The sequence below is a fragment of the Megascapheus bottae genome, chromosome 3 (assembly GCF_031878675.1).
Source record: "Megascapheus bottae isolate mThoBot1 chromosome 3, mThoBot2.hap1, whole genome shotgun sequence".
NCBI lineage: Eukaryota > Metazoa > Chordata > Mammalia > Rodentia > Geomyidae > Megascapheus > Megascapheus bottae.
The window spans coordinates 71,092,829-71,111,297 of NC_143511.1; the positions used below are offsets into that span (position 1 = coordinate 71,092,829).

General features: G+C 42.8%; 1 protein-coding gene across 6 annotated transcripts in view; it reads left to right on the forward strand.

Annotated features, from left to right (window-relative positions):
• Palm2akap2 (PALM2 and AKAP2 fusion) overlaps positions 1–18,469 on the forward strand; it is a 396,491-nt gene that overhangs the window by 200,416 nt on the left and 177,606 nt on the right. For all 6 annotated transcript variants that reach the window (XR_016534985.1, XM_090330411.1, XM_090330409.1 and 3 more), the window contains exons 6-7: positions 14,305–14,419; positions 15,918–15,939. Coding sequence is in view for 5 of the 6 variants with exons in the window: in XM_090330411.1 (XP_090186537.1) it covers positions 14,305–14,419; positions 15,918–15,939 (137 nt within the window). In the remaining variant the exon portion in view is untranslated. The remainder of the gene's footprint in view (positions 1–14,304; positions 14,420–15,917; positions 15,940–18,469) is intronic.

Here is an 18,469-nt window from a genome sequence, read left to right on the forward strand (position 1 = left end):
TCTTCCTCTGTTAAGTGTAGTTACGTGGTTGATATTTTGTAGAATGCAGAGTTTCATGTTTAGAAACTAGTCAATTGTCTGGCACAGGACAAATGCTTAATAAATGTCTGCTGTTTGTTTTTCAGTCTTGAAAATTATTTTCTGTTGATTAACATAAGAGCACAATCTAGATAGATTATCAGATCATAACAATAAGAAATAGATATTTCAGCCTTAATAGTGCAAAGGTGAGATTCACAACATCACATTTATATGCTAATTTTTTATCACTACTCTTGTTGGGTATTAAATCTTCCCTTTTTCAATGAATGACTCCTTAGAACGTTCTCTCAAGCTTTTTGAGATGCTTGTGAAGCTATGGCTGAGGCCTTGTGGCCATATGTACACACACGTGCACGTGGAGGCTAATGGGAAATCTAACTCAGCAGGAAAGCCATTATAGAGTACTGGATTTAGGCACAGTGAGTAAACATGCATTTGGAAGAGAGGAATACATCACGTAGACAGTTTCCACAATGTGGCATCAAAGTCCAGATGCTTCCTGCATGAAGGCAAATCAAAGAAAATCACAGGGTAAGATGAAGTAGCAGCTGAGACCATCCCTCAAGCCGCCCTAATGCCTGGATATCTTCATGTGTGCTTTGGTTACAGTAAGCCCTGGAGTGCAAAGATGAGCTTATAGTGTGTACACATGCGCATACACACACAGCTGGAATCAGATGAAATGTTATGTAGATTATCTAGGGGAAAGTGTAAAAAGCTTAGATGCCATAGCCATTCCCTTCTGTGTTGCCATACCTCAGAGAAAGAAAATAAGACAAGGTTCTTTTAATCAGTGTTTGTATGTATGTGTGGCAGGGGTGGCAGTGGTGTGTGTGTGTGTATGTGTATGAGTGTTACAAGGGCTTGATTTTAGGGTCTGGACACTGCCCTTTAACTTTTTCACTCATGGCTAGCACTCTTCTACTTGAACCACTGTTCTATTTCTGGATATTTTTTATTCTATTTTTTTATTATTGAAGTAATATATGAAGGGGTTACAGTTACATTCGCCAAATAGTAGGTGCATTACTTCTCACACATTGATACCCCTTCTTATGTTTTTGTCCCCATTTCACTTCCCCCATCCCCTTTCTACTTCTGGCTTTTTGGTGGTTAATTGGAGATAGGAGTTTCATGGACTTTTCTGCCTAGATTGGCTTTGAATCACAATCCTCCGATCTCAGCCTTCTGAGTAGCTAGGACAGGTATGAGCCACCAGCACCTGGCCTTAATCAGTTTTTACTCCGTCTAGAGTTGCCATTTTGTTTGTAATTTGTTCTTCTAACAATCGTTTTCTACTGAAGAAAGTTGCTTACATTCAAGAAACCATTTATGTATTCACAGAAATATTTATTTATTCAATCAACAGATATTGAGAACTTTCAATAAGCTGCTTACCTTATTACATACTTTGTTGTTAAGTAAGTTTATCAGGTTAGATGAATTTAACAAATTTTATCTGGTGGTATTTTCAACTTAAGATGAGTTTATTACTCCACTATAAATTAACGGGCATCTGTATGAATGATCATTACTGACGAGTTGCAGATCAGAAGACAAGATGATATCGAGGTTCTGTCTTAGGGAACGGAGATGGATACTGCTACCAGCAACTGAGCCAAAGAATGCCAGAGCCAGGAAAGGACTCAGTGTTGTATGTGATTAGTCAGAGGTCCTTGTGGGCCACCAACATGCACTTGTATGTACAGGCAGCATTTCAGGAGCAATGCTGAAGATACATGTTTGGGTAAATGTGTCAGCATACAGGTAGAGGCTACAACCTGAGACTAGACATAATTAGCCAGGTTTCAACGATTCAGCAAGAACTCTGAAGCAAATCACCATTTTGTAAAGGAGAAAAGGAACTCAAATTGTGATTGATGATAACATCTCTGGCATCCAAAAGGGAGGCAAAATGATCAACAGTATATTTAAAAAGGGAAAAAAGTCTGAGAGGCCCAGAATTCAGTCCTCAGAGAAGAAAAGTAAGTAAAGATATGAATGTATAAGTAAATAAGAAAGCAAATACAGTCACACTGAGGAGGATCTATTCAATGTTATAAATATCATCAAGAATAGATAGAATGAAGAGTGTGCAGAACTCAGAGGGTGGGGAAGACAGAGGAGAATCAGTGTGTGAGATGTCAAGGCAACTAACTGTCCCTGGAAAAATCAGAAAGACTGGGCATTCACTTGAATAGTATGTAGGTCAAGAGAAGTCCATTTATCTTCTGTGTGGAGGGAATTGATCCTTATTTAGACTCATGAAAGAGGCAGGCAGGAAAGAAGTTAAGGATTCAGGGTAGAGGAGATCGTCAAGGGAGTGCCAGGCCAGAGAGGCCTGCACAGGCCAGATGTGCAGAGGGAAGAACCAACCTTCAGCAGGGAAGTCTGCTCCAAGCTGAGAAAGCAAGAAGGCAGAGCCAGACAGGACTTTTTCTTTCTCAGGAAAAAAGGCATTTCTTGGGAAGGAGGAGTTTAAGCCATTCAGAGAGGTATTACTTTGAAAAGAGACTGTTATACTTTTCCGTAATCAAAACTCTTTTCTGCTGAAGCAGACCTGAAATACAAATCACATCCAAGAAATCACTGCTCAGCTCCAGCTTGGAAATGATTGCCTGCAACAGAAACCAACTTGCAGATTAGGATACTGCAAGCCACATAATTCACAGGGGAAAACAAGTGGGGGCTGTCTTTAGTGGATGAAGAAAACGTACAGAGACATAAATTTCCACCTTATACTTTTTTTTTTAATTTTTTTGGTTGTGGGGCTTGGTCTCTGGGCCTGGGCACTGTCCCTGAGCCATTCAGCTCAAGGCTTTCACCCTACCCATTGAGTCACAGTGCTACTTCCGGTTTTCTGATGATTAGAGATAAGAGTCAAATAGACTTTAATGCCCAGGCTGGCTTTGAACTGCGATCCTCAGATTTCAGCCTCCTAAGTAGCTAGGATTCTAGGCATGCAGCACTGTGCTCAGCCATTCTACCTATTTAGAGTTAAATTTGAGTGCATTACCATGATTAATGAAAAGTGCACTCTGCCTCACCAAGCTCTATACATACTTTGATCACAATATAAATTTAGAGTGAGACATGGTTGGCACATGACTATGATCTTAGCACTTTGGCTATGGAATGACTGTAAAGCCAGCCTGTGGTATACAGTGAGATCATCTCAAAAAAACCCAAAACAACAACAATAACAAAAAGAAATATAAATCAACTCAAGAGGTGTCAGCTTGGAATTCTCTTAACTCAGGAGGCTGAAGCAGAAAGATTATAAATTCCAGTCCAGCCTGGGCAATCTATTAAGACCCCATCTCCAAATGAAAAAATAAAAGGAGTGTAGCTTGGTGGAAGAGAGAGCACTTGCCCACTGCATGCATTATTCATTGCTCATGTTCTTTATATTTCACTGAGTATATAAATTCATTATATTTGGGCAAGTAGGGATAGGAGTAGTAAAACCAAGCCAAGGCTTTAAAACATATTTAATATTACCATCCCCATATTAGTATTCCGATAGAATCTTTTTAAAAAGTATGTTCATGTGCTGTTTTGCTTTTCATTCATTCACTCAAGCATTTTTTCATTTCATTCATTCAAACAAGCAATTTGATATATGGGTAAGAATATGGGTTACTGTAATCAAAATCATATATATATATATATGTACACATACATGTATATATACATAGTTCTATCAACAGATGTGTATAACTACCTAAATAGATAGTAGTCTTATCTTTTAGTAAAGTGTTAGGAGACGTGTTGTACACTTAGGTGCAGTGTTGTAAGGCAAGGTTGGAGAGAGTAAGTTCATGTTTACCACTCTAATGTGAGGCAGGATACCCCAAATAGGGCTTAAAATGCTAGGAGGATTCTGAGAAGTAAACACATCAGGTTGGGGCAACTTAAGGAGAACACTTAGCAAACCAGTGGAATTTGACTTGGACTTGTGTTACTTGGCCTGGTTACAGCAGATGGAGATGAGAGGTAGAAGTCACCCCTAGCTTCGCCTGCTATAGTCTGTGTTATGGAACACAGAGGACAGGAAGAGGCTGGAGTATAGTGAGGAAGGCATGCACTGCCAGCCTAGGACATTTGACTTGTATCCAAAAGTTGGTGATAAATAGCTACTGGGAGCTTTTCAGTGAGTAGAGGATATGAGCAGGACATTTGGAATTCTCAAAGGGACCTTTCTCTCTTCTCTGTTATATTCCTATTGCAGGAATGACATGGGGTGGGGGGGCGGTGAGAAATTTGCCTAAGTTTCCATTGCCATCTTACAGTCCAGTTCTTCCCTAAGGGCTAGTGGAAATCCTCTATTTATCTATGGGATGTGAACATTTATTCACAGCAAAGTACCAAATGACCTGTGTGACTCCAGATATACTCACCTCAATAAAAGGAAGCTGTTACATTGAGTCACAAATGAATAATATTTGGGGAGTGCCATAGAAACAAATGCACCACCTTCCTGAAATATGGAAAAGCGTCTATTTGTATGAAAGCAAACAATTCTTTCTTCCCAGTGTTCTACCTAGAATATAGAAGCAGAGGAGCATTAAGATAGGGAGAAAGATGGGGTGGGACTAAGTGCTCTTAGAATGGGAGGAGAGGTCAGGCAATCAGACCTTAGCAGATCTGGGAACCCAGGCAGAAGGAAATAAGAGGACTGTCTTTCCAGGGTCTTTCTGTAGGAATGGATCGGGTCCAATTATCCCTCCTTTAATCGCTCATCTTAAGACATACTTCTGGCAAAGTCTGGTTGGCATGGGATAATTAGATTTCCACTTTTTGGCCAGGTATCTCTGATTGATTGTTTCACTAAATGCACAAGGAAACTCAAGTTTCTATCCCTGAACCCTCATTGGAGGAACTGGATCTCATTCTAAAGAGAAGGGGTCAGGGAAATCCTAGGCAGCCAACATTCACAGCCACTCCCATCCTTTCTGTCAGGACATTCAGGACCTATTTATCTGGCTTCTGCTATCATTAGAGTAAGTGGAAGTCCAAGAGCACAGATGAACTCTGTAAAGATCAGTCTTACCAAGCATGCTATGAATATCACATGGCTGGAAGGGGGTGTACATGTATAGATAACTCCTCCTATCTTGGTTCTTCTAGGTAAACTTCTGCTGGCAGAGGCTCTAGGAGTCAGACAGATGCAAACAGCACACCAAAGGAGATGCTAAACATAGAGGCTAAACTGCAGTGAATTAAAGCTTTCCTCCTGAGGCTTTGGATGCAGGAAGGATTTGGGGAGCTGAGGGGAGAGACAAAGCATGGTTCCAGTTAAGGTTGATTAACAGTAATGAGTCCCACACCTTGTGATTGTTCATTAAGTTTGCCATCTGTTGAGTCATTAATAAGGCTCTGGGCTGTCACTGTGATGAGTCTGAATCCTCAGCAGATGTCAAAGAGCATGCATTCAAAAGTGAACAACATATACTAAGTGCCTGGTATTAGTCCAGGTGACAGATCCACAGTAATAAAGTCATAAAGACACTCTCTCTCTCTCTCTCTCTCTCTCTCTCTCTCTCTCTCTCTCTCTCTCTCTCTCTCTCTCTCTCTCTCTCTCTCTCCCCCTCTTCCTCTCCCTCCCCCTCCCCCTCTCCCTCTCCCTCCCCCTCCCCCTCTCCCTCTCCCTCTCCCTTTCTCTCTCTTTTCTTCTCCCTCCTTCCTCCTTTTGTCCCTCTCTCCCCCGTACAAATCCACAGGGTCACAGCCAAGAGCTGTCTGCTGGCATTCTCTGTCAGTTAGTTTCTAGTTTATCCCTCTGTCACCTGTAAGGACTGCTCCTTGTCTTCCACGTCTGTGGTGGGAGTTAGAATTCTACCTGCCCACATGTGCATTTCAGGTGGAAGGTTAAAGGAATGGCTGAAGAAGAAAGAGCTAAGAAAGATTCTAGATGCTGCTCTTCCACTCTTTCCCAGACATGTGAACTTCATTCTGTGACCACACACCCAACCCAGCTATAGAAATTGCATTGCCACGAAGAAAGGAGAAGATAGGAATTGAACACCGAGCAGCCATCTTTGTGTGTTTACTCATATTGGATGCATAAAGATGTGGCGGGGGCTTTCCTTTCCTCTGAGCAGCCAGCTACTGTTCTTCCTAGGTTCTTGTTTTGGCAGGTCACTTGGAAAGTCACCCCACTTGAATACTCAAGTATGAAGTTGCAGTTCACGAGAAGAAAACAGATCTGCCTTAAGTACCTTCAGCTAGCCTCCCAGCGTTTTCATTTCTTCTGGAAGTATTGGCTGAGATTTGCTCATGTCAACAGGGCAGCAGTGGGTTTGGCTGAGAGGAGTGTATAGCCTTCCACTGTCCCTAAATCGTGAGGAAGGTCGCTGGAGTGTGCTGCCCAGAGGGGCTGGGGAGAGAACTCACTGGTAGAGTGCTTGCTGGTTCAGGAATATTCTTAGAGTCCTAGAGGTTGTGAACATTCCTTTATTGCATCCCTTGCCTTTGGCTCAGTTGGTGCCCAGTTCTCTCTAGAGGGGATCTGGAAGTCCCCTTGCCAGGGACTTTGCATCATTACCCTTCCTACTACTACCCCTTATCCTGCTACTGGGCCCTAACTCATGGCTCCTCCATGGACAATCAGTTCCTTGGGTCATTATGTTTACTAAACTAGATGTCTGCACTTCTCAATGGAAGAATTCAGATAATCAATGAGAACAACAGGGAACTAAACCTTGCCAAATCTGCAAGCCAGCCTTCTGAAAGTCACTGCTAGCCATAGAAAGAAGGAGAAGCCTAGAGGGTGGGGGAATACTCTCATGCTGGAGGAATTTAAGCTTCCTGTGGAGTGAAGTATGGTGCAGGTACTTCATGCTTCTGAAGAACATTTAGACTACATGATATCCACACCCAGTGTGCTAGTCAGTTTTCTGCCACCATCACAAAATACCTGAAATAGTCAACTTTTAAGGGAGAAAAGTTCTTTTGGTTTATGTTTGGCTGAGTGTTGATTTGGCAGCCTGTAGAAGGGCAGAGCCTCATGGCTTACAGTAAGCTTATGGTAAAGACTTTGTCTCAGGGGAGCAAAGAGGCAAACAGAGGAAAAGGAAGGTCAGGATTCCAACATCCAGGAGCACAGACCAACCAGTGAGCTAACTTCCTTCCACTAGGCCCCACCTCCTAAAAGTTCCACCATTTTTCAACAGTGCTACAGGTTGTGACAAAGCCTTCAACAAACAAGGCTATAAGAGATATATAGCACTTTATTTCACCATTTATGGTCCTGTGTGAATCAAAATTGTGTTATGTTACAGTATGTATGAAGGAATAAGGGGAAATGAAGAGAAAGTGGCTGAGAATAGTGGCAGACAAAACAGAGGCTCTCTAGGCCAAGCACTACCATTCCAGCCCCATCCTCCTCACCATCTCTGCCACTCAGGGCAAGTCAGCAAATTGAGTCTCAGCATCTTTATACAATGAATGGACAGCAAAGATTCTCTTTCCTTCTGAATACTATGACAGTTCAGTATTATAGTACACATCAAATACTTAAAACAGTGCTGAGCACACAGTAGGCACACCACAATCTCAATCATCACTATTCTTTTTTTAATTTTTTTTGTTTTTTTATTGTCAAGGTAATGTATAGAGGGGTTACAGTTACATTCGCCAGGTAGTAAGTAGGTGCATTACTTCTTTCACATTGATACCTTCTCATGTTTTTTGTTTTGCTTTTGTTTTTATAATTTTTTTAATTTCAATGTATAGAGGGTTAACAGCTATATTTTCCAGATAGAGGGTGTATTACTTCTCACATATTGATATCCCTATTTCCCTCCCCCATCCCCCATCACTATTCAGGTTTTCTCACCACCTAGTATAGGAAACTGCATTTGACTGTGGCACAAGTGTCTTAAACTCACAGAACTCTGGAGCTGGATCATCCAGAGGTGGTCTAAGATCCAAGTACCTCCCTTCTCCCCTCTCTCCTTCCATCCTTTTTTCCTCCCCTTCTCCCTCCCTCTTCACACTCAGCTGTCCTTAGACTATTCTTGCCTTTGTGGACACAAGATGATGTTCTGCCTCTACCATCATATCGCATGTGGCAGGCAAAATAATGGACCCCCAAATATGTTCACATCCTAATCCCTATTGGCTGAGGCCCTTTGGCTGCATCACATCTTACTAAATGCACTGTGGCAGGGATGAGTGCAAGAAGAAGAAATCACATGCTGGGACAGGAAGCAGTAGGTATTCAAGACTAGACATGCTGCTTTTATAACAATTTGTTCTTGTGAAAACTTTGATTCCCTGAAAACAGTAATGATACCTTTCAAGGACAGTGCTCCTCTAAGGAACTGACCACCTTCCACTAGGCCCCAACCCTTACCAAAGATTTCACCAATTCAGAACTGCCACATTGGGGCTAAGCTTCCAGCCCATGAGCTTTCAGGGAACCCTCTCAAACCATACCCAAATCATAGCAAGTAGAATAAGGAAGTGGAGAGAGAGTCAGGAAGGAGCTGGATGCAGAAGAGTGGTCCGAGAGATGCTGCACGCCAACCTCAGAGATGGAGGAAGGAGAGCCATGAGGCAAGCAATATGGGTAGCCAACCGAAGCTAGCAAAAGGAAGGAAATAGTTTTTCTCTTAGAGCTTTCAGAAGGAAACAAATTCTGCCAATACTTTGATTATAGTCTGGGCACTTCCGTGTGAGAGATCTGACCTGTGTAAGATTCTATATTCATGTTGTAATCTGCTAGGGTTGTGGTAGGTGGTATAGCAGCAAATAGAAAGTAATATACCCCCAGAACGCCAAATTCCTACATGAGGTAAGGAAAAAGGCTCATGCCACTTCAATCAGCTTTCTTTTCCCCTCCTCATAGAGCCTTCCCAGAAGTCTTTTCTATTTCACTTACATTCCGTTGACTGCAGCTACTTCTTTGGCTGTGTTTATCTATTTGCAATGGGAGCCCAGATGTGCACTTAAAAAAAAAAAAAGAACATAGGCTTATTGCCATCACCAGCAAATTAAGGATTCTGTTAGTCTGGAGGAAGAAGAGAAGAGACACTGGGCAGACAGCTTGGAGTTCTTACCATACAGTCCCTGCAGGACAGTGTGTCCCCCAGCACACTGTTCTTGCCTCTCTTCTCACCCTTTTGGGTTGTAGCATAATTAATGTGTTTATGTGGCTGCTTTCATTACTTCACCAAGAGCCCTGAGTGGACACTGTGTTTGATTTATCTCTCAGTCCCCGGATCTTAGCACAGTGCCTGGTACAAGCTAAGTGTTTGCATAAAGTTAGATGGATGAATGCACGAATGAATTTTGAAAGAGAGGATGATAAATGTGCTTCATAGAGCCAGAGGTCCTTTGTAAGACTGTTTGGCCCTGGTCAATACCTCATCCCCAGTACATTAAGTTCCCACAGCTGCAGTGCCTCACCTTTCAAGTTATTTTAGCTCTGCATTGTGCAGGCCAGTCAGAGACTGCTGTGTGCCCCTGTCACAGGCCAGAGAGCCTCACTTAACCTTGCGTATAGGTTACACTTCCTGCCCATTTTTTATTTTTAGCATAGTAATATCTATTTGGCTTCTCCTCAGACGACTGTGTTAGGTTTCAGCCATGGCATCACAAACCAGTGGCTTGTCTAGCCTGGCTTAGGTGATGGTTAAGTCCATGACACTGTTTCTAGGGATAGTCCCAAGTCTTGGGATTCAGGTTTTCCTGAGAGAGTAGGTGGACTGGGCCATTCTAGTACCCTTGGACCCAGCTCAAAGTCCTATGTGACTTGTAGGAAAATTTTATGGAAAATTTTGTAGAAAAGTCTGAGTCTTAGATCCAATGTGCTCTGACTTGCACAGACTGCCCCTTCCTCTGTCATTCCCTTTCCTCTGAGAGTAAAACTTAGTTGTTATCGCAGAGGTTTAGTTTCCTTGTTCCCCCAGCTTCTCTTCATTGCTTCTCAGTTACACAGCACAGTATCATGACCCAAATCTTGAGCACCTAAACTATATGGCTGAGCTCCCTGAAAGCCCTAGGGCAGAAACGGGCTGTGAAGATAGGCAGACCAGCCAGTAGGCACAGGATCACTGAGAATTCTTAACCACTGGTAACAGCTCAGCTGCACTCAAGTGTTTTGTTTTGTTTGTTTTTGTTTTGTTTTTGCCAGTCCTGGGGCCTGAACTCAGGGCCTGGATACTGTCCTTGAGTTTTCTTAAGACTAGCGCTCTACCACTTGAGCCACAGTATCATTCCCAGCTTTTCCTGTGTATGTGGTACCCAAGAATCGAACCTAGGGCTTCATGCATGCTAGACAAGAACTACTACTAGGCAACACTCCCAGCCCTACTTTTTGTGTTTTGTGTGTGGGTGCAGGGGGGTGGAAACTGTCATGGGGGCTTGTACGAGGCTACCACCCAACCCTTGAGCCAAGCCCACCTCCCATTCTCTAGAGGTTAACTGGAGATAAGAATTTCAGGTCCTTTTGTGCCTGGCTTGCTTTGAACCTTGATCCTCAGATCTCAGCCTCCAGAATAGCTAGGATTATAGGCGTGAGCCACCACACCCTGCTCCCTACTTTTTTTTTAAGTCTGCCATTTTTTGCACAATTTTATCTTGTTTTGAAATTCCCCAAAATGTGACTCCTTTGTCCAGCTGAATAGTAAATGTTGGCTTTGCGTGTCCATGGATTTGAGGGTTGCCATTTATCTTCTTTAGTTAGCACTGAGAAGCTGAGATCTTGGCTCCTTCTTATCATATAGTCTGTGAGAAATCACATTCTTAGCACAAGGCCTCAGAGAATATTGTTTTCTAAGCAGCTAGTTGTTTTATTTGTTTATTGCCAGTACTAGGGCTTGAACTGAAGACTTCCCTCTCTCACTTGGCTTTTTCTCTCATGGCTTAATGCTCTACCATTTGATCCACAGCTCCACCTCCATTTTTTGGTGATGAATCGAAGATAAGAATCTCCTAGACTTTTCTGTCCCCAAGTCGACTTTGAACTGTGATTTTCAGATTTCAGCCTCCTAAATAGCTAGGATTACTGGTGTGAGCTACCAGTGCCGTTTCTGATTATTTTTATAGGTAAAGCAATCTAGTTAGATAAATAATGCATTATTTTCTTTTTTCTTCAGTACTAGGGATCAAAGCAGTATGTTCATAAGCACTCTACCACTGAGTTACATGAATTTTTTAATAAAACTTATAAAAAGAAAATTAAAACAATCTATAATCTTATTATCCAAAGACAGATACCAGTGACATTTTTCTTTTATTCCTCAAACTTAATCCTCATGAAAGAATACCCAGCTTCCCTCTAGATTTCTCTGAGGATTAGAAGAACGAGAAACAGCTTTATATTCTTTCCATTTTTAACTGCAGATATAATTGGATGTATAAACATACATATAGTATATACATATATGCATAAATATATGTAAATGTTACATTTAATTGGAATGTAGTAGTAATATATATGCATAATATTATGCATCCGCACATATATTTGACTTGCCTCAGTTAAAGCTAGATAACAAGCACCCTCAAACCCATTGGCTTAAATCAAAAGAGGCTTCGACTAGGCAAGCATTCTGACTGGGAGCTAGGCTCAAATCTGGTCTGTGTTTTTTCTGAGGACCAGGTAAAAGAGGTAGCAATCACCCAGAGAAACCCTTCCCCTGGCACAGTTAGAGGTACAAGGAGATAAGTCCACCCAAGCTTATGCCATGTCTGCTGATGTCTCATTGACTAAAACAAGTCACAAAGCTAAAGGAAAAGGAAGTATATTCCAACTATGATGGGGGCAAAGCAAATCACGTGGTCAAGATCCATACCAGCAGGTCAGAAAAATATGTACTCTTCCCAAGGGGGAAAGGGAGAGAGGGAATATCTTTAGAATAATGTCTGCTGTTACCTCCAAAACATCTGCTGAAGTACCCCGTCCTTTGGAATTTAAGTGAAGTGGGCTCAGAACACAGTGGCCAGCAGCATTATCCCATCTGTGCAGGAGTCCTTCGTAACACTGAACAGATTCCGATATGGGTCACTTTGTTTTTCCTTGTTCCACATTCACATTCCTTTCCTCAACTCCCCCACCCCCAAATAATTTACACAGATGTGCATAGACATTTTTTGCTGAACATTGGGATAGACAGCAGAGGAGATTGTTTTCTTTCCCCCGCCCTGTGTTTATATGTTCATGTATATAGCTTGGCCCTCTCTCCTCTAGATTGTATTTGTCTGTCAGTCCCCACACACAGCCTCCCAAATCAAAGCCTGCTGAGAATTCTCTCCAACCTTGGGAGTTCTGATGGGCTCGCCCTCACTGACCCACCTCTGTGTGCAAGTGAACCTCAGTTTTTTTTTTTTAAGATTCACTCAGCATATATTTATTGAATGTTGGTATCCTATTAATGCATTTTAATCTGTGCTAAAGTTAATGAAGTATGCTGTTATTTGAGGTTAAAATAGGTAGGTAGGTCCAGGAAAATGGCTGGGTGCTTTGGAGTCTAACAAGTTGTTAAGACTTCCACTTTCTTTCACTCTGAGTGAAATGATACGTTTGAGCTGCATCCATTTGGAGAAAGTTTTTGGTTTTTGAGTTTGACTTTATAAAGCAAGTAATTGCTGCAAGGTTTCATCTTCCTGGAGGTTATTGTTTTGGCACCCAGGAAAGAAACAGAAAAGGCCTCCAAGGGACACAGTATCTCTATAAATCCAAGCCTATATCTTGCTGAGTCTTACCTCGCTGAAGATTGGCTCTGGATTCTCCATAGTAGGTGTAAACCCAAGGGCTTGGCAGCCGGTTCCCAAGGCATATTAGAAGATGGAAGAGGAGAGCAAGGGAGCCGCATGTACTGCCACCAAGCCTTCAACGTGGCCAGGAGAAAGGAACCAGAAGCAAAAATGGGCCCGGGTGCCTGTGGCTCACATCTGTCATCTTAGCTACTCAGGAAACTGAGATTTGAGGATAGTGGTTTGAAGCCAGCCTAGGTAGGAAAATACATGAGACTCATCTCCAGTTAACCACCAGGAAACTAGAAGAGTTAGTGTGGCTCAAATTGGTAGAGCACTAGCTTTGAAAGAAGATGGATGTGTGAGGGCCTGAGGGAAGTTCAAGAGGCACAGCAGCCTGGAGTTTCTCCAAAAGCACTAAAGGCATGGCTGTATCAAAGCACCACCCCGGGATGACGACCAGTGTAAAGGATATTTATAAGGCAGGGATGAGAGATACGGTAAATCCTACAGTTCAGGGGTTAGCCACCATGGTTAGGAGTAGAGGCCAGATTTAGGCCTCCTGGTTTGCATCTTTGTGTGACAGATGTATACCAATAAAGAACTTGCATAACCCTGCCAATTCTGAGTGATTCCATCTGTAAAGTGGGTCATTGGGAAAAGTTAAAAAAAATAGTCATCATAACCCATGTGAAAATTTCTTGGCAAATGATCAAAAAAAAAGCTAATTATTATTCTACAAGAAGAATACAGATGCTGAGACTTCCCCAAAATCATAGCTGTAGTTGCTCTTCTGGAACATTATTTTCTGTCTTTATTAAAAAAATTTTTTTTGGAGGGGGGAAAGGGACCCACTACATAGCCACAGCTAACCTCGAATACCTGAACCTTCTGCCTTAGCCTTCCAAGTGCTGGAATTTATGGGTATTCACCACCATGCTTGACTCTCCTCTGGAACATTACTGAAATATCCTGAAAGTGTTGAAACTTCTCTTTCTAAAAGCACAGGTACTAGCTATAAATACCGAGGAAAATTCTAGAAGAGTGCAGGCAATTGCCTCTGTCCCTGCCTCCTCCCTTGTTTTGTAGCTATAGAAACCAGGCTACTTAGGGAGAAGCAGTAGGCCTCCTGGATTTGTTAGCACTGTCTTTCCTTTGAGTAACACTCTCTTCCCCAGGGCTATTCTAGAGAAGAGCAGTTATCCTGAGATTGCTAGAGAATGTGAAGCTTTTCCTTCCCATGGTATATCCTGTGCTGTGGAAACATAATCTACCTCTAAATAAGAAATGTCACCTCAGTTAGGGCTACAGGGGGAACACCAAAGTATATTTCAGATAATGGCCATGAACTAGCAGAGGTGGCCCTGGGTTGTTTTGCTTAAACTAATATCTTCCAGACAACCAAGACAGATAAAAAGGATGCACTGTAATGTAAAATTGGCCTAGTTCCTGAGCATAATGTAAAACTGAGACTACTAGGAAAGTAAACTTGCCCATCTGGAAGGAGCCGCAAGCAGAACAGTCAAGCAACTTGTCATCTGTTTGTGTGTCTTTCAGGCTGGAGCAGGAAATACAGACGCTCGAAAGTGAAGAGTCCCAGATATCAGCTAAAGAACAACTCATCCTAGAGAAACTAAAGGAGACTGAGAAATCCTTCAAGGACTTGCAGAAGGTGAATAAACCAAATGGAATTTCTCTTCAGTCATACTCATGGGGCAAGCCTCAGCAAAATGGTGCTAGTTGGAGAAGAGTCTAGTCTAAGCCACTGACTCTGTGAAATGAAGGCAGACGTGTAAGGACCACTTGTATACCTGAAAATAACAGTAGCCTGTCTGCTCTTTCTTGTTTTTTTCCTTTTTTTTTCTTTTTGTGTGGTGCTGGAGTTTGAACTCAAAGCTTTTGCCTTACCAAGCAAGCACTCTACCACTAGAACCACACTTCCGAACGCTTTTCTTACTTTAGTTATTTTTCGGGTAGAGTCTCCCAGCTTTGCCTGTGGCTAGCTTTGGATGATGTCTGCTTTCCACACATCTTCTATTACAGATGTGCATTACCACACCTGTCCCTAGGGTAGTCTTGTCTTTGCATGTGAGGCCACCTGGCCTGTGAGGAGGCATCAAGAAGATTCATTAGCTGGGCACTGGGGGCTCATGCCTATAATCCTGGCTACTCAGGAGGCTAAGATCTGAGGATCACAGTTCTAAGCCAGCCCAGGTAGGAAACTCTGAGACTTTTATCTCTAGTAAACTGCTTAAAAGCAAAAGTGGTGCTGTGGGTCAAGTAGTAGAGCACTAACCTTGAGCAAAAGAAGCTCACAGATAGCACCCAGGCCCAAAGTTCAAGCCTCAAGGCCAGAAAATAATTTTTAAAAAGAAAACTCTTTACCTGCCATACATACCTCCCTGTCTCATGTGTGGAAGGTCTTCTGTTGGACTGAAGAATTTTTAACCCAATTTCTATTAAACGTGAAACACATTCCCTGCAGCTTTAATTATACTTAGCTTTGTGAGTCTTTCCTTCATAAATGGCCAGCGTCAACACTGTATCAAAAAGACACAAATAGGACACAAGTTGGAAGAGTGTGAATATGTGGATTTTGCTGCATGAAAAACAAGTGATACCACACTGTAAGGAGCATAATATAAGGCCACTATCTCCTTAGTACCCCAGTGATACAAAAACAACCAGGAGGCAGAGGTCTGCGTTTTGAGGGAAGTCAGCCCAGGCATAATAAGGCACATGAGCCTCATACTTCCATTTAACCAGAAGAAAGCCAGAATTGTAGGCATAGCTCAAGAGGTAGAAAACCAGCCTTGCGTGAAAAAGCTAAGGGATAGCAGAGTTCACACATCAGTACCAGCCTCGTGAAATTTTAAGATGAGATTTTTTTTCCCCATATCACTTCTCTAACATGAGCAAGGCTATTTCCTGGATAATTGAAGTACATCTCTCAGCACATTGAAATTCAGTAGGAAATGGGAATGGTAAATATTTGACTGACTCTAACTATGGGAGTCTCAATCAAATTTCCTAGAAGGAAACTGAGTATGGGGCTTGCTCCACACAGTTGGGTTCTAGGCCTGGGTCTGGGAGAAGGGCAGTCAAATGAATGAGGGATTGACTGTGTCCTGCACGTGCAGTAATGCTCTGCCCTGCTTTTCTTTCCACAGAGCTTCTCCACTGCGGATGGAGGTAAGTGCGCTCGGCCCCATCCATGGTGCATATTTTCCTCCTGACCTGGTCTGCTTAGCAGGTCTCATTCACACAGACTTACCAAGAGACATGACATATGACTTTGTAGGGGCATTGTAGGCATGGGGCAGCACGGCTGAGCTGGCAAGGCCCAGGAGGTCCACATTCCTGGCCTCACCGTCCCAACTGTTTATTGATTTGCTCCTTCCCATTAGTTCTCAAAGCCTCACTGCCTGGGCCTTTCTTGAAAGCAGCTCAGCAAAGACCTATGTTGAGGTCAGGGCACAGTTGGGACCAAATGCCTCGCAGAGGGGAGTTGGGTTGTCCTGTGGCTAGATTGCACCACACATCATTCCTTGTTTAGGACATTTAGGTCATTCCTTGTTTAGGACATTTTTCTGAGGCCTCTGGTGTTTTCCTTTTCCTTTCTCTCCTCCACTTCTTCCCTCTTTTCTATCCCTCTTTCCCTCCTTCCTCCCTTCTTCCTTTCCTATTTCCTTCTTCCCTTCTTCCTCTCTTTCTTCTTTCAACCACTGGAATTTTTTTGAACCTGGGGAAGAAAGCCTGTGACAGTTCTTGCTTCAAGAAAAATAAGTGCTAGAAAAAGCTGAGATTTCTGAGTTTTGAGGGTGGAACACGAACTAAGGAGGACGCCTTGGGGTGTTGCATGAGGAGGAACGCATGACTCTACAGGGGCAGCCACTGGGTTGTAGTGGGGATGGAATGCTGACACACATGTACCCATACTGAAGAGGTTGTCATTCTGTATGATTTATTCTTCTTATCATCATCATCATCATCATCATCATCATCATCATCATTATTTTCTCTCCTTTCTTTGCAAACCAAGACCTGCCCTGGACTTCTTTCTGGTAACTAGGAGAGGAAAGGAATCTGAATTTCCTGTCTCTAAGTAGGGGATATGGGGATCGAGCCCTCTGAATTTTGACCAAACAAACAGTATGGAAAGTACATTATAAACTCCCACCACCAACCCTTGCCATATGTACCTTGAACTCCTGACGTTATGTCTTCCCACTGTTTTTCCCTAACTCCTAAGCATTCATAGAGATTGAAGCATCTTAATCATCACTGACAAGGGAAGAAAGTGCCCCATGACTCCATCTTTTTTGTTTGGGAAGTTTGGGAGGATGTGAGATTCTTACAGAGCCTGAGGAGGAGTGTTTGCCCTGCTCTTGATCCCTGCCTCCTGTGGCTCTTACCACTACACAGTAACTGGCAAAGAGAAAAGGTCTGAAGAGGGCAACAGATGCATACTTGCAAGAATGCAATGAATGCATAGTTCACTCTGTGGTCTGAGGGTAAGCAGCACATTCTACTTGAAAGACTGTAGGATGTCTGTTCTGTCATTCTTTGTTTCAAAGGCTCAGGTTGTGAAGACCCTCTTAGAATGCACCAGTTGTTGCTACTAAGCACTAACAAGAAATTATTATAGAACAATAATGGCTTGGGAAACCTCTCAATTTCGGAGATGCTGATTACAGAATCTAGGTCTTCCTGGAATTACACTCACTGTGTAGATGCTGCAGATAATCAACCAAGCACAACACCCCCCACCCCCCCCCCCCCACACACACTTAGGAAGTGACAAGAAGGTTTGAAAGCACTGTTATCCTTTGTGTTGGTCTATCAGATACTTCCTGACTGGACATAGGTCCATTCTCTAACAATGTATTGAAGAAGTTGCCCTGGCCACTTCTGCACCACCCTCCACTCCTTATTTCTTAGCACAGGCCAGCTAGCCTGTGACATGGAGCTTGTGGGCAGTGAGCACCGAGCAGTAGCACCTGCATTACCCACTCATCTATCTGGAATCTGTCATCTGGGGGAGACTGAGACAGAAGTCTTAAATCATAAATGCCTTCAGATGCAGAATCTATCTGTGGCTTTTGCTAAAATTTGCAGAAATGACCTCCAATGACTCTATGCCTAGAACTTACCAGACATGCATGAGATAAGTCTATGGGGTTTTACTTGATATTCATGGTTTGAGCTTCCACCACACTTGAATGCAGAAAGTCAGATTCTCTGACACCACAGATTTCTGGAAATTGTCATCCTAGTTCCAGACTATTGCTTTGTCTTCCTATGGACTGCTGTCACCAAACTGCCTCTACCTTTCAAGACTGGCCCACTCAAACTGCGTTCTCTTTGGTTCTGCCTTATCTGGTTTGGGGTATACATCCTTCTGTAGCTCCCCACAGTGAGAGTAGATATATGTCTGCAATCTAAGTTCAGAAGTCAAGGGAAGGTTAATTCAACAACATAGAAAATAGTTTTCGAGGCCAGGAGTTTGGCCTACTGGTTGAGTGCTTGCCTAGCATGCCCAAAGACCCAGGTTCGATTCCTCGGTACCACATACATGGAAAAAAGCCAGAAGCGGTACTGAGGCTCAAGTGATAGAGCTCTAGCCTTGAGAAAGTCCAAGGACAGTGCTTAGGCCCTGAGCTCAAGCCCCAGACTGGCAAAAAAAAAATAAAAAATAAATTTCCACTTCAGACATGTGGCT